Raw genomic sequence first — 15,779 nt, 5'->3', positions numbered from 1 at the left:
CCCCCCAAGGGACCCCCACAGCGACCCCCATAGGGACCCCCATGGGAAACCCTTATAGTGACCCCCCCACAGCGACCCCCATAGGAACCCCCATGGGAAACCCCTATAGTGACCCCCCCCCCAAGGGACCCCCATAGGGACCCCCCCCCCAGGGACCCCCGCGGCTGTCCCGGTGCCGCGTGGCGCCGCGGGGCCAAGCGGGTCAATGGGGTGAGTCAGAGGCTTGGCCGCGGGTGGGGCCCGGCCCCGGCCCCTCCCCGGGGCCCCCGCCCCGGCCCGGCCCCATTTAAGGCCGTTGCCGGTGTCCCGGGGGGTGTCCCCGGCCATGGCCCGGCCCCGCCTGCCCCCGGCCCTCGGGCTCCTGCTGCTCTGCCTCGGCCCCGCAGGTGCGGCCGGGAGGGAACGGGGTGGGATGGGGTGGGATGGGATGGGAAGGAATGGGATGGAATGGGATGGACTGGGTTGGAATGGGTTGGAATGGGAAGGAATGGGATAGAATGGGATGGACTGGGTCGGAATGGGATGGAATGGGATGGAATGGGTTGGAATGGGAAGGAATGGGATAGAATGGGAAGGAATGGGATAGAATGGGATGGAATGGGATGGACTGGGTCGGAATGGGATGGAATGGGATGGAATGGGATGGACTGGGTTGGAATGGGTTGGAATGGAAGGAATGGGATAGAATGGGATGGAATGGGAAGGAATGGGATAGAATGGGATGGAATGGGATGGAATGGGATGGACTGGGTCGCAATGGGGTGGAATGGGATGGACTGGGTTGGAGTGGGATGGGGACTGGAATAGAATGGGATAGGGACTGGGATAGACTGCGATAGAATGGGATAGAATGGGATGGACTGGGGTAGAATGGGATGGAATGGGATAGAATGGGATGGACTGGGTTGGACTGGGATGGGGACTGAGATAGAATGGGATAGGGACTGGGACAGACTGCGATAGAATGGGATAGAATGGGATGGACTGGGGTAGAATGGGATGGAATGGGAAAGAATGGGATGGACTGGGATAGACTGGGTTAGAATGGGATAGAATGGGATGGGGACTGGATTGGACTGGGATAGAATGGGATGGAGTGGGAAAGAATGGGGTGGAATGGGATGGACTGGGTTAGAATGGGATAGAATGGGATGGGGACTGGGATGGACTGGGATAGAATGGGATGGAGTGGGAAAGAATGGGGTAGAATGGGATGGGCTGGGTTAGAATGGGATAGAATGGGATGGGGACTGGGATGGACTGGGATAGAATGGGATGGAGTGGGAAAGAATGGGGTAGAATGGGATGGACTGGGTTGGAATGGGATAGAATGGGATAGAACGGGATAGAATGGGATGGGGGCTGGGAAGGATTGGGATGGGGACTGGGAGAGAATGGGGTAGAAAGGGATAGAATGGGATGGGGACTGGGGTGAACTGGGGTAGAATGGGATTGGGACTGGGATGGGGACTGGGATGGACTGGGATAGGCTGGGATGGGGATTGGGATAGACTGGGATAGAATGGGATGGGGAGTGGGAAGGACCGGACTGGATTCCGCTGGACCGGGGCCGACGCTCCGCCTTGTCCCAGGCACCTTCGGCCGCTGCGAGTCGGGATCCCGCCTGGCGCCGCTGACGGCCGGGGTGGATCCCTGCAAGGATCCCGCGGGATTCCTCAGCCCCCAGCTGGGGGGGTCCTATGGAGGCGATTCGGGATCCTATGGAGGCGATTCAGGATCCTACGGAGGCGATTCGGGATCTTATGGAGGCGGATCAAGCTCCTATGGAGGCGATTCAGCATCCTATGGAGGCGATTCGGGCTCCCATGGAGGAGGATCCGGAGTATCCCAAGGAGGCGGCAGCTCTTCAGGATCCTACGGGAACAAGCCAGGATCCCATGGGAACAGACCGGGATCCTACGGACTTGGGCCTTCTGGGAGTGGGTCAGGATCAGGGAGACCCGGCTCCTATGGGGGACCTAGTGTGGGATCCTATGGGATTGGGTCTGGATCGGGCAGACCTGGATCCCAGGGGGGAATTGGATCTGGATCAGGCAGACCTGGATCCCAAGGGGGCAGTGGATCCGGATCGGGAAGACCTGGATCCCATGGAGGCAGTGGATCTGGATCAGGCAGACCTGGGTCCCAAGGGGGCAGTGGATCCGGATCGGGAAGACCTGGATCCCAGGGAGGCAGTGGATCGGGATCGGGAAGACCTGGATCCCAAGGGGGGAGTGGGTCCGGATCAGGAAGACCTGGATCCCATGGAGGCAGTGGATCGGGATCGGGAAGACCTGGATCCCAAGGGGGGAGTGGGTCCGGATCAGGAAGACCTGGATCCCATGGAGGCAGTGGATCGGGATCGGGAAGACCTGGATCCCATGGAGGCGGTGGATCCGGAGGGGGCAGACCCGGATCATCTCAAGGAGGACATGGCTCAGGATCAGGGAGACCCGGATCCCAAGGAGGCAGCGGATCGGGATCCTATGGAGGCGGATCGGGATCCTATGGGGGTGGATCGGGATCCTATGGGGGCGGGTCGGGATCCTATGGGGGTGGATCGGGATCCTATGGGGGTGGATCGGGATCCTATGGAGGCGGATCGGGATCCTATGGGGGGGGATCGAGCTCCTATGGGGACAGCTCGGGATCCTATGGGCTCCCTGAGTCCTACGGGGATGATTCGGGATCCTATGGGGGTGGATCAGGCTCCTATGGGAGCGGATCAGCATCCCAAGGGAGTGGATCAGGCTCCTATGGCAGACCAGGATCCTATGGGGGCTCATCAGGATCCCAAGGGGGTGGATCAGGATCCCAAGGGGGTGGATCGGGATCCTATGGGGGTGGATCAGGCTCCTATGGGAGCGGATCAGGATCCCAAGGGGGTGGATCAGGCTCCTATGGCAGACCAGGATCCTATGGGGGCTCATCGGGATCGCAAGGGGGTGGATCAGGCTCCTATGGAAGCGATTCAGGCTCCTATGGAGGTGATTCAATACCCTATGGGGATGGATCCAGCTCCTATGGAGGATCGGGCTCCTATGGGGGCGGATCCGGACCCGGCTCCTATGGGGGGGGATCCAGTTCCTATGGGGGGGGATCCGGCTCCTATGGGGGGGGATCCGGCTCCTATGGGGGCAGCCGCCGTCCCGGCTACAAGAATCCCGGGATCCCGTTCATCCCGGGGCTGCAGGATCCCGCCCGCATCGGGGGCCACATCCCCATCCGCAGGGGGCCTCCCGCGGGATCCAATCCTGGCTCCAGGGCGGGATCCGGGTCGGGATCTGGCTGCAGGGATTGTGCTGAATAGGGAGAGACAGAGCCCGTATCCCTTGGGATGGATCCCAATAAACGTGTTTATGGCAGCACCGGCCTCATCCCTGCCCCACACGTGGCCCCACACGTGTCATGTACTGGTTGAACTGGTGGGGCCGGGCTGTGCCCATGGTTGGGAATGGGGACATCAGGGATGGGGACACCCAGACACGGGAATGGGGACAAGGACATCCATGTGATGGGGTTGGGAACATCAGGAATGGGATGGGATGGGATGGGGACACCCAGAAGCATGGGAATGGGGACAATGGGAACATGAGGAATGGGATGTCCATGGGATGGGGACATCAGGGATGGGATGGGGGCACCCAGAAGGATGGGAATGGGGACAATGGGAACATGAGGAATGGGATGTCCGTGGGATGGGGACATCAGGGATGGGATGGGGGCACCCAGAAGGATGGGAATGGGGACACTGGGGACATGAGGAATGGGATGTCCATGGGATGGGGACATCAGGGATGGGATGGGGGCACCCAGAAGGATGGGAATGGGGACACTGGGGACATAGGGAATGGGACAAGGACATCCATGGGATGGGGTTGGGGACATCAGGGATGGGGACAATGGGACATAGGGAATGGGGCATCCATGGGATGGGGATATCAGGGATGGGATGGGGGCACCCAGAAGGATGGGAATGGGGACACTGGGGACATGAGGAATGGGATGTCCATGGGATGGGGACATCAGGGATGGGATGGGGGCACCCAGAAGGATGGGAATGGGGACACTGGGGACATAGGGAATGGGACAAGGACATCCATGGGATGGGGTTGGGGACATCAGGGATGGGGACAATGGGACATAGGGAATGGGGCATCCATGGGATGGGGATATCAGGGATGGGATGGGGGCACCCAGAAGGATGGGAGTGGGGACACTGGAGACATGGGCAATGGGACAAGGACATCCATGGGATGGAGTTGGGGACATCAGGAATGGGATGGGGACACCCAGAAGGATGGGAATGGAGACAACGGGAACATGGGGAATGGGACATCCATGGGATGGGGACATCAGGGATGGGGACACTGGGGACACTGGGTATGAACCAAAGGCACCCATGGGGCTGGTGGCACTTGGGGACCAGTTTGGCCCCATCAGGACCAGTATGAGCCCCAAAGGCACCAGTATAAGCCCTATAGACACCAGTATGGCCCCATTTGGACCAGTATGGCCCCATTTGGACCAGTATGACCCCAATAGGACCAGCCTGGCCCCATACCGATGGGTGGCTGTCCCTGGGTCCCCACCCTACGTAGGTGGCCACAACCGGGTTGGGTTGGAATCAATGGTGGGAGGATCCCTGACCATAAAACCAGTGTTCCCGGTGCTCCCGGTGCTCCCGGTGCTCCCGGTGCTCCCGGCCCCCCCTGAGCAGCACCCATGGGTGCCCTGAGGACACTCGGTGTCCTGCTCGTCCTGCTCAGTAGGTGCTCGACATGTGGGTGCCCTCCTTGGTGTGGGGATATAGGGGAGCATGGGGGGATATAGGGGGACATGGAGGGATATAGGGGAATGTGGGGACATGGGGGAGATGGAGGGATATAGGGGGACATGGAGGGATATAGGGGGATATGGGGGATATGGAGGCATATAGGGGGATATAGGGGGATATGGGGGACATGGAGGGATATAGAGGGATATGTGGGGACATGGGGGACATGGAGGGATATAGGGGGATATAGGGGAATATGGTGACATGGAGGGATATAGTGGGATATGGGGGGATATAGGGAGCCATCGGGGGACATGTGGGGACATGGAGAGATATAGGAGGACATGGAGGGATATAGAGGGACATGGAGGACATGGAGGAACACGTGGGCATATGGGGGGACATGAAGGGATATAGGGCGATATGGGGGGACACGGGGAACATGAAGGGATATAGGGGGACATGGGGGACACGGAGGGATATAGAGGGACATGGGGAACATGTGGGCATATAGGGGGACATGGAGGGATATAGGGCGATATGGCGGGACATGGGGAACATGAAGGGATATAAGGGGACATGAGGGGACAGGTGGGGACAGGCGGGTCCCCCATTACGGGCTGCCAACGGGGTGTCCCCCATGTCCCCCCCGTGTCCCCATCACCGCCCCCTTGTGCCCCGCAGGCGCCGCCGCCCGCAGCCTCCCGGTGCCCGTCACGGTCCCGGTCCCGGCCACGGCGCCGGTGCCCGTCAGCGCCCGCAACACGCGGCCCCCCCCCCACCGCCGCCAGCGCCGCGGCCACGGCCCCGGGCCCCGTCACCGGCCCCGGCCCCACCGCGGGCCCCACCGCGGGGCCCATCACTGGTCCCAGCGGGATGCGGGAGCGGGATGAGGAGGAGCTGGTCCTGGAGCTGGTGCCGGAGCTGCGGGACCTGCTGGGCCCCCCCCCGCTGCCCAACCTGCCCCTGCCCGCGCCCCACACCCTGACCCACACCTTGACCCATAACCCGCCCCATAACCTGACCCGTAGCCTGCCCCCCCACAACGTGACCTCCCGGGGGGAGGCTTAAATTGGAGCCCCCCCCCCCGCACCCCAATCCTTATGGTCCCCTTTGAAGGGGGGGGTGTTGGGGACACCGAGTCCTTGTGATCCGCTGGGGGAGGGACCTGGGTGTCACCAACACCCCCCCCCCCCCGTGTCACCAACCCAACACACACCCCCTCTTTCTATAGGGGCCGGGCCATAGGGTGAGGATATAGGGTGAGGCTATAGGGGCTGGGCTATAGAGGTAAGGTCTATAGGGACCAGGTCTACAGAGACCAAGTCTATAGAGAGAGGTCTATAGGGGGCAGGTCTATATAGTGGGCAGGTCTACAGGCTTCAGGTCTATAGAATCAGATCTATATAGAGGTCAGTTCTATAGGGACAGGTCTATATAGGGGCCAGGCTATAGTGGCTGGGCTATAGCATGAGACTATAGAGACCAGTTCTGTAAGGACTGGGCTATAGGGACCAGGACTATAGTGGTCAGGTCTGTAAGGGTCGGGTCTATAGGGTCAGGTCTATAAGGGTCAGGTCTACAGGGACCAGGTTTATAGGGGTCGGGTCTATAGGGACCAGGGCTATAGAGGTCAGGGCTATAGGGGCCGGGCTATAGCATGAGGCTATAGAGACCGGTTCTATAAGGACCAGGCTATAGGACGTCTATAGGCTCAACTTTATATGGCAGCTCTATAGGGCAGGTCTATGGGCTCAGCTCTATAGGCAGCTCTATAGGGCAGGTCTATAGGCTCAGCTCTATAGGCTCAGCTCTATAGGGCAGCCCTATAGGGCAGCTCTATCTATGGGGCCGGGCGGTGCCGGGAAGGGCTCTGACTCACGGGCAGCCGCTGCCACGTCCCCCCCCCGACCTTCCGGCTCGGCCGGTTCCACCCCTGCGGGTGCCCATAAGAGCTCCCGGTGTTCCTATTGCTCCCATTGCTCCCATTGATCCCGGTGTTCTCGGTGCTCCCATTGCTCCCATTGGTCCCGGTGTTTCCGTTGATCCCGGTGCTCCCGGTGCTGCACTGGAGCTGCTGCCATAGACGCCAGGTACTGGGGGGGTCCCCACAACTGGGGTCAATGAGGGGTGGGGATCCCCATAACTGGGGTCAATGGGGGGGGGGGATCCCCATAACTGAGATCAGTGGGGGGGGATCCCCATAACTGAGGTCAATGGGGGGGGGATGCCCATAACTGACGTCAGTGGAGGGGGGGATCCCCATAACTGAGATCAGTGGGGGGGGGGATCCCCATAACTGAGATCAATGGTGGGGGGATCCCCATAACTGGGGTCAATGAGGTGGGAGATCCCCATAACTGGGTGGCAATGAGGGGGATCCCCATAACTGGGGTCAATGGGGAGGGGGGATCCCCATAACCGGGGTCAATGGAGGGGGTGGCTCCTTCTACTGGGATTCAATAGGGAGTGTCCTCATAACCTCTCTCTGCCCCACAGCATGGCCGAGCGCCGCCCCCCAGCCGCCCCACAGCCCCAGCCCCACATATCTGGGCCCTCCCCGAGGCCGCAGGGGCCCCCCCGGCCCGATGACCCGGAGCCACCGGCCCCCCTGGTCCCCGTGGCCCCATGGCCGCCCATTCCCGAGTGGGACGGGGATGGGAATGGGGACAGGGACAAGGCAGCATCGGGCCATGGGGGGACAAGCGGCAGCTCCTGACTGGAGCCAAGCTGGGGGGCACCAGCCCCATGGAGCCACCGTCAACTTGGAGCCATGGAGAGGAGCCCCCAGCGCCCTGGCCCCATGGATGTCCCCAAGAAGAGCCACCATCGCCCTGGCCCCATAGACCCCGTGGATGTTCCCCCATTAAAGGCTTCTCAGGCCCCACTCTTGGTGTTGCTGTTGGGGGACCCCCCAATGTCCTCACTCCAGAGATGAGGATGAGGGTGATGCTGCTTCCACCTTTAATGGGGACATGGGATGGGGACAATATGAGGATGTGGGGACAAAGGATCAATATGGGGATATGGGACATTGGGATATAGGGATATGGGGATATGGGGATATGGGGACATGGGGATATGGGGATATGGGGACATGGGGACATGGGGATATGGGGATATGGGGACATTGGGACACAGGATCAATATAGGGACATGGGGACATTGGGATATATGGATATGGGGATATGGGGACATGGGGATATGGGGACATTGGGACACAGGATCAATATGGGGACATGGGGACAGCTCTATGCCACCTCCTGCAGCTCCTCCGAGTGTCCCCAACCTGGAGAAGGGACACAGTGAGGGACAAAGGTGGACACTGGGTTTGTGTCCCCATGTCCTCCATGTCCCATGTCCCATATCCCCACATCCTATATCTCATACCCCATATCCCATATCCCCTATCCCATATCTCATATTCCCTATCCCATACCCCATATCCCATGTCCCATATCCCACATCCCATATCCCATATCCCCATACCGCATATCCCATACTCCATATCCCATATCCCACATCCCATATCCCATATCCCACATCCCATATCCCATATCCCATACCCCATATCCCACATCCCATTCCCCATACCCCATATCCCATACCCCACACCCCATACCCCGCATCCCATACCCCATATCCCATATCCCATATCCCCATATCCCATACTCCATATCCCACATCCTGTATCCCATACCCCATATCCCATACCCCATATCCCATATCCCACATCCCATATCCCATATCCCATATCCCATATCCCATACCCCATATCCCATATCCCATGTCCCATATCGCACATCCCATATCCCATACCCCATATCCCATATCCCATATCCCACACCCCATATCCCATACCCCATATCCCATATCCCATATCCCACATCCCATATCCCATATCCCATACCCCATATCCCATACCCCATATCCCATATCCCATGTCCCATATCCCACATCCCATATCCCATTCCCCATATTCCACATCCCATATCCCATATCCCATACCCCATATCCCACATCCCATTCCCCATATCCCATATCCCATACCCCATACCCCATATCCCATACTCCATACCCCATATTTCACATCCCACATCCCATATCCCCGGTACCTCGGCTCTCACTGTCCTCAGTGTCCCGGGATGTGTCCTGGCTCCCGATGTCCCCAGGGTCTGGTGGCATCACCCTGCTCCTGCTCCTGCTCCTGCTCTCGCTGGAGCTCCGAGGCCACCCCTGGGCCTGGGGACCTTGGGATGGCCCTTGAGGACGTGGCCCTTGTCCCTGTATCCGTGTCCCTTGTGCTTGGATCCATGTCCCATGGTCCTGGGTCCGTGTCCCCAGTGCCTGGAGCCGCGTCCCTGCTCCTTGGGGACGTTCCCCTTGTCCCTGTGTCCATGTCCCTGCTCCTTGGGAACGTTCCCCTTGTCCCTGTGTCCATGTCCCTGCTCCTTGGGGACGTTCTCCTTGTCCCTGTGTCCATGTCCCTGGTCCTTGGGGATGTTCCCCTTGTCCTTGTGTCCATGTCCCTGCTCCTTGAGGACGTTCCCCATGTCCTTGTGTCCATGTCCCTGCTTCTTGGGGACGTTCCCCATGTCCTTGTGTCCATGTCCCTGCTCCTTGGGGTTGTTCCCCATGTCCCTGTGCCCATGTCCCTTGTCCCTGTGTCCATGTCCCTGCTCCTTGGGGTCGTTCCCCATATCCCTGTATCCGTTCCCCTTGTCCCTGTGTCCGTGTCCCCGGTGCCCGGAGCCACGTCCCCGGCCCGTGGGGGGGTCCCAGGTCGGTGCCGGTGCCGGGGGGGGGCGCTGGTGCCGCCACTGTCCCCAAGGGGGCGCCCGGGAGCAGGTTCAGGAGCCGGAGCAGCGAGGCCAGAGCCTGGCCCCAGGGATGCTGCGGGGCAGGGGCCGGCGCCGCGGGGCCTGCGCGGGGGGGACCGGTCCCCGTGAGTCCCCATTGAGCCCCTTTGTGTCCCCTTTGTGCCCCTTTGGTCCCATTGAGTCCCCTTGGGGTCCCCTTTGTGCCCCTTTGGTCCCATTGAGTCCCCTTGGGGTCCCCTTTGTGCCCCTTTGGTCCCATTGAGTCCCCTTGGGGTCCCCTTTGGGTCCCCTTTGCATCTCCTACATCCCTTAACATCCCCCCCATGTCCCGTCCCCATCCCTGTGTCCCATGTCCCCAATGTACCCCCCATGTCCCTCTTTGTCCCTGTTATCCCAATGTCCCTCCTTGTCCCATGTCCGCTTTATCCCAATGTCCCCCCATGTCCCCCTTATCCCCATGTCCCCCCATGTCCCCTTTGTCCCAATGTCCCCCCATGTTCCCCCATGCCCCCCTTACCCGAATGTCCCCTCATGTCCCCCAATGTCCCCCTTATCCCCATGTCCCCCCATGTCCCCCTTATCCCAATGTCCCCCCATGTCCCCTTTATCCCAATGTTCCCCCATGTCCCCCTTATCCCAATGTTTCCCCATGTCCCCTTTATCCCCATGTCCCCCCATCCCCTTTATCCCCATGTCCCCCTATGTCCCCTTTATCCCAATGTTCCCCCATGTCCCCTTTATCCCAATGTCCCTCCATGTTCCCCCATGTCCCCTTTATCCCCATATCCCCCATGTCCCCCTTACCCCAATGTCCTCCCACGTCCCCCTTATCCCCATGTCCCCCCATGTCCCCTTCATCCCACTGTCCCCTCATGCCCCCCCCCGTGTCCCCTCACCCCCCAGCAGCAGCAGCGTCCCCAGGGCCACCACGAGTGTCCCCGTCACCCCCATGGCTCTGCCGGACCCCCCCCCCCCGCCGGCCGCGTCCCCACTTATAGCCCAGGACAGGGACAGCCCCTGGGAGGGGACAGGAGGCGGCTGCGCCCGGGGTGGGGACACGGGGACAATGGGCAGGGACCGTGCCCACAGTGTCCCCAATGCCCCCTCCCAATGTCCCCCCTATTGTCCCCAGTGTCCACAATGCTCTTGGTGCCCCCAAACCCTCCTTAATGCCCTCAAGCTCCCCAACACCTTCAATGTCCCCATTGTCTCCAATGTCCCCAAACCCCCCCAATGTCCCCAAACCCCCCAATGTCCATAGTGTCCCCAACATCCTGATGTCCCCAACACCACCCCATTGCCCCCATCATCCCGAATGCTCTTGGTGTCCCCAAACCCCCAAATGTCCCCAATGCTCTTGATGTCCCTAAACCCTCCCTGATGTCCCCAAGCTCCCCAATATCATCAATATCCCCCACATCCTGATGTCCCCAAACCCCTCAATGTCCCCAGTGTCCCCAATGCTCTTGATGTCCCCAAACACCCCCAGTGCCCCCAACCCCCCCAATGCTCTTGATGCCCCCAAACCCTCTTTAATGTCCTCAAGCTCCCCAACACCTTCAATGTCCCCAATGTCCCCAAACCCCCCAATGTCCCCAATGCTCAGTGTCCCCAAACCCCCCCATTGTCCCCAATGTCCCTAACGCTCTCAGTGTCCCCAAACCCCCCCATTGTCCCCAAACCTCCCAATGTCCCCAACGCTCTCAGTGTCCCCAAACCCCCTCGTTGTCCCCATTGTCCCAAATGCTTTTGGTGTCCCCAAACCCCCCCACTGTCCCCATTGTCCCCAATGCTCTCAGTGCCCCCAACCCCCCCCATTGTCCCCATTGTCCCCAATGCGCTCAGTGTCCCCAAACCCCCCCATTGTCCCCAAACCCCCAAATGTCCCCAATGCTCTCAGTGCCCCCAAACCCCCCCATTGTCCCCAATGTCCCCAATGCTCTCAATGCCCTCAAACCCCCCCATTGTCCCCATTGTCCCCAATGCTCTCACTGCCCCCAAACCCCCCCATTGTCCCCAATGTCCCCAATGCTCTCAGTGCCCCCAAACCCCCCATTGTCCCCAATGTCCCCAATGCTCTCACTGCCCCCAAACCCCCCATTGTCCCCAATGTCCCTAATGCTCTCAGTGCCCTCAAACCCCCCCCATTGTCCCCATTGTCCCCAGTGCTCCCGGTCCCCCCCCGCGCCCCCCATTGTGTGCGCCCCCCCGCGGACAATGGCGCTTTGTCCGGTCCCAGCGCCGGGACAAGCCCGGGCTCGCCGCGGCCCCACCCGGGCGCTACCAAGTGGGACACGGGGAGGGGGGAGGGTTGGGAGGGGGGTCATTTATTTGGGGGGGGGGACGGACCCCCCCCCCCTCCTCATCCCGCCTCAAAAGCTCATGGGAAGGACTCGCCGACGGGCGCGGAGCTGATGAGGAAGACCCGGACGTAATGCGCGGCCTGGGGGGGGCAACGGGACCGTCGGGGTGGGAGGGGAAAAGGGCACCCCCGGGCCGGGGGCACAGTGGGACAGCCCGAGGAGATGGGGATCCCCCTCCCACCCCAAGGGACCCATAAGTTGGGGACCACCCCCAAGGGACACAGGAATTGGGGACCCCCCCCAAGGGAACCATAAGTTGGGGACACATTGGGGACCCCCCCTTAAAGGGAATCAGGAGATGGGGACACATTGGGGACCCCCCAAGGAACCCATAAGTTGGGGACCCACCCAAGGGAGCAAAGATTTGGGGACCCGCTTAAGGGACACAGGAATTGGGGACCACCTCAAGGGAACCATAAGTTGGGGATCCCCCCCAGGGCAGGGAAGATTTAGGGACCCCCTTAAGGGACACAAGAATTAGGTCCCCCCCCCCCAAGGGACCCATAAGTAGGGGACACCCCTCAAGGGAGCGAGGAGTTGGGGGCCCCTTTAAGGGACATAGGAATTGGGGACCCCCCCCAAGGGAACCATAAGTTGGGGACACATTGGGGACCCCCCTTAAAGGAAACCAGGAGATGAGGACACATTGGGGACCCCCTTAAGGGACACAGAAATTGGGGACCCCCCCAAAGGACCCATAAGTTGGGGACCCCCCTGAGAGACATAGGAATTGGGGATCCATTGGGGACCCCCCCGGACCCCAAGGAGATGAGGAGATCACCTCAATGGACCCATGAATTGGGGGCGCCCCCTCTTGGATTTGGGGACACAAGAAGTTGGGGACCCATCGGGGACCCCGATCCCACCCCGGACCCCCCCATAAGTGGGGTCCCCCCCCCCCGGGGCTGGCCCCGCACCGCAAAGACCCCGGCGAGCAGCAGAAGGGCCAAGAGGAGGCAGACGAGGGCCAAGAACACGAGGGGGCAGCCGGGGGGGGGAGTCTGCGCCTGGGGCGCGCCTGGGGCCGGAGGGGGGCGTGGTCAGCGATAGGCCACGCCCCCTACCCTAAACCCAACCCCATTGGCCACCCCCGCCCCGTCAGGCCACTCCCCCATCGCTGCGATTGGCCCCGCCTCCGCCCTCTGGCCCCGCCCCCTCCACCCCTTTACCTGGGGCGTCCCCTCTGGGCGCCTCGGCAGTGATGTCATCGGTGACGTCATCGCCCGGGCGGGCGGGGTCTTTGGGGACGGGGAGGGGCTGCTCCTCCCCGGGGCTGACGTCACCCGTGACGTCATCCTCGGGGCCGACGTCGCAGCCGGGCAGGGAGGAGGTGATGTCCCCCAGGTCGGCGCCCCAGGTGACGTCACCGATGACGTCACCCTCGGGAGTGACGTCGCGGCCAGCGTCACCACTGGGGGCGGGGGGACTGACGTCATCCTCGGGCATGACATCATCGGTGACGTCACCCCAAGCAGGCGGAGCGCGCTCGTCGGCGCAGATGATGTCACCAGAGAGGTCACCGCCTCCTGGCAAGGAGGAAGTGACATCATCAGTGGCGATGATGTCACCGGCGGCGATGATGTCATCAGCGGGGGCGCCCCTCGGTACAACACCCGCCGCGTCTTCCTCTGCCTTGACGTCAGCGATGACATCATCGGCGCGGGCAGCCCTGCAGGGGTCGTCTGTGGTGATGTCATCATCGGTGACGTCATCCCCGCGCATGAGGTCATCACCGGCGAGCTCCTCCCCCGGAAGGCCGGAAGCGACGTCATGACCGGTGATGACGTCACCGGCGAGGGGGGAAGTGATGTCGCCCCGGGTGATGACGTCACCGCCCCCCAGTACGAGGGAAGTGACGTCACCCCCAATGACGTCATCGTCATTGGGGGTGACGTCACAGCCGGGGGTGACGCCGAGGGTGCCCCCCGGGGCCGTGACATCATTGGTGACATCATCCCCGGCCCCCTCAGCCCCAGAGACCGGGGTGTCCCCCATGTCCTCGTCCCCAATGTCCTTTAGGGATGGGACATCCCCGTCCCTAATACTCCTCAGGGAGGTGACACCCCCATTCCCAGTGTCCTTTAGGGATGTGTCCCCAATGTCCCTTGAGGAGGTGACATCCTTGTCCCCACTAGTTGGGACATCCCCGTCCCCAATGTCCTCGTCCATAAGGTCTGGAGCATCTGTGACCCCAGTGTCCCTTGGGATCACGACATCCCTGTCCCCAGTGTCCCCTACAGCCACCACGTCCCTGTCCCCATCATCCCTGTCCCCAATGTCCCCAGTGTCCCCAGTGTCTCTTGGGGCTGCCACATCCCCACTGTCCCCAATGCCCCCAAAGTCCCTTGTGTCCCTCTTGTCCCCAATGTCCTTTGGGGCCGCCACATCCCCCATGTCCCCAATATCCCTTGTGTCCCAAATGTCCCCAATGTCCTTTGGGACTGCCACATCCCCATTGCCCCCAATGTTCCCAGTGTCCCCAATGTTCCCAGTGTCCCCAATGTCCCCATTGTCCTTTAGGGCTGTCACATCCTCATTGCCCCTAATGCCTCCAATGTCCCCAATATCCCTTGTGGCCCCAATGTTCCCATTGTCCTTTGGGACTACCACATCCCCATTGTCCCCACTGTCCTCGATATCCCTTGTGTCCCCAATGTCCTTTGGGGCTGCCACATCCCCATTGCCCCCATTTTCCCCAATGTCCCTTGTGTCCCCAATGTCCCCATTGTCCTTTGGGGCTGTCACATCCTCATTGTCCCCAATATCCCTTGTGTCCCTGTTGTCCCCAATGTCCTTTGGGACTACCACATCCCCATTGTCCCCACTGTCCCCAATATCCCTTCTGTCCCCAATGTCCCCATTGTCCCCAATGTCTTTTAAAGCTGTCATATCCCTGTCCCCAATGTCCCTTGGGGCTGCCACATCTCCATTGCCCCCATTGTCCCCAATGTCCCTCGTGTCCCCAATGTCCCCAGTGTCCTCACTGTCCTTTGGGGCTGTCACATCCCCATTGTCCCCAATGTCCCTTGTGTCCTCAATGCCCCCAATGTCCTTTGGGGCTGCCACATCCCCCTTGTCCCCAATGTCCCCAATATCACTTGTGTCCCCAATGTCCCCAATGTCCTTTGTGTCCCCAATATCCTTTGTGTCCCCATTGTCCCCAATGTCCCCAATGTCCCCATCGTCCTCATCCGCCGGCGCTGCGGTGACAGTGATGGTGATGCCGCTGGCCCAGGGGGTGATGGTGACAATGGGGACATCCATAGGGACCATGGGGACATCCATGGGGACATCCATGGGGGTGGCCATCACCTCTGCAGGGAGGGGACGAGGGGGGGCAGCACCGGGGCACCCCTCGGCCATGACCTGGAGGAGGGGGGGAGACAGAGGGGACAGGAGGTCACTGGGGTGGAACCAGGACATGGGGGGACATACAGGGACATGGGGGGACACAGGGGATATGGGGGGACACAGGGACGTGCGGGCACATAGAAGGACATGGGGGACCCCAAGTAGAGACCAAAAGACATGGGAAAAGGGGGGGGACACCAGGAAGGGACCAAGTGCCACCGGGGGGGGGGTCCGATACCTGAGGCAGCAGCAGGCGCAGCCCTGGGGGTCCCGGCGTCGCTGTCCCCAATGTCCCCACACGGCAGCAGCGGCTCCTGGATCCCAATGGAACGGGGGGGGTGGGGGGGGGGGGCATTGATCCAGAGGAGGAGGAGCCTTGGGGGCCCCTCCCCCCAATGTGGGCTGAGCCCGGGACACTCGTGACATGTCCCGGGGGGGGGAAGAATGAGGCCAATGAGTGTTTAAAGG

General features: G+C 61.1%; 3 protein-coding genes across 4 annotated transcripts; 1 reads left to right on the top strand and 2 right to left on the bottom strand.

Annotated features, from left to right (window-relative positions):
• Window positions 1–345: 345 nt before the first annotated feature.
• Window positions 346–5,848, top strand: LOC115618840 (nascent polypeptide-associated complex subunit alpha, muscle-specific form-like). Its single transcript, XM_030510775.1, has 3 exons — window positions 346–386; window positions 1,593–3,410; window positions 5,462–5,848. The coding sequence occupies exons 2-3, from the start codon at window positions 1,701–1,703 to the stop codon at window positions 5,846–5,848; spliced, it is 2,097 nt and encodes a 698-aa protein (XP_030366635.1). The 5' UTR covers window positions 346–386; window positions 1,593–1,700.
• Window positions 5,849–7,724: 1,876 nt separating this feature from the next.
• LOC115618855 (translation initiation factor IF-2-like) lies at window positions 7,725–10,548 on the bottom strand. The gene is made up of 3 exons (XM_030510793.1): window positions 10,494–10,548; window positions 8,893–9,699; window positions 7,725–8,066 (listed from the first exon to the last, which is right to left on the bottom strand). Exons 1-3 carry the CDS (start codon window positions 10,546–10,548, stop codon window positions 8,029–8,031), a joined length of 900 nt encoding a protein of 299 aa, XP_030366653.1. The 3' UTR covers window positions 7,725–8,028.
• Window positions 10,549–11,906: 1,358 nt separating this feature from the next.
• On the bottom strand, window positions 11,907–14,214 carry LOC115618854 (putative surface-exposed virulence protein BigA). 2 transcript variants are annotated; one of them, XM_030510791.1, is made up of 3 exons: window positions 13,130–14,214; window positions 12,878–12,978; window positions 11,909–12,040 (listed from the first exon to the last, which is right to left on the bottom strand). In XM_030510791.1, exons 1-3 carry the CDS (start codon window positions 14,127–14,129, stop codon window positions 11,978–11,980), a joined length of 1,164 nt encoding a protein of 387 aa, XP_030366651.1. In that variant the 5' UTR covers window positions 14,130–14,214; the 3' UTR covers window positions 11,909–11,977. The 2 variants fall into 2 exon arrangements, with proteins under 2 accessions (XP_030366652.1, XP_030366651.1); XM_030510792.1 differs by lacking the exon at window positions 12,878–12,978 and having other exon boundaries at window positions 11,907–12,040.
• Between the last annotated feature and the right edge of the window lie 1,565 nt (window positions 14,215–15,779).

The sequence above is a fragment of the Strigops habroptila genome, unplaced genomic scaffold (genome assembly GCF_004027225.2).
Source record: "Strigops habroptila isolate Jane unplaced genomic scaffold, bStrHab1.2.pri NC_044299.1_ctg1, whole genome shotgun sequence".
NCBI classification, from domain to species: Eukaryota; Metazoa; Chordata; class Aves; order Psittaciformes; family Psittacidae; genus Strigops; species Strigops habroptila.
Note: the sequence above shows the minus strand (reverse complement) of the source record. Positions and strands in the feature narration are given on the sequence as shown.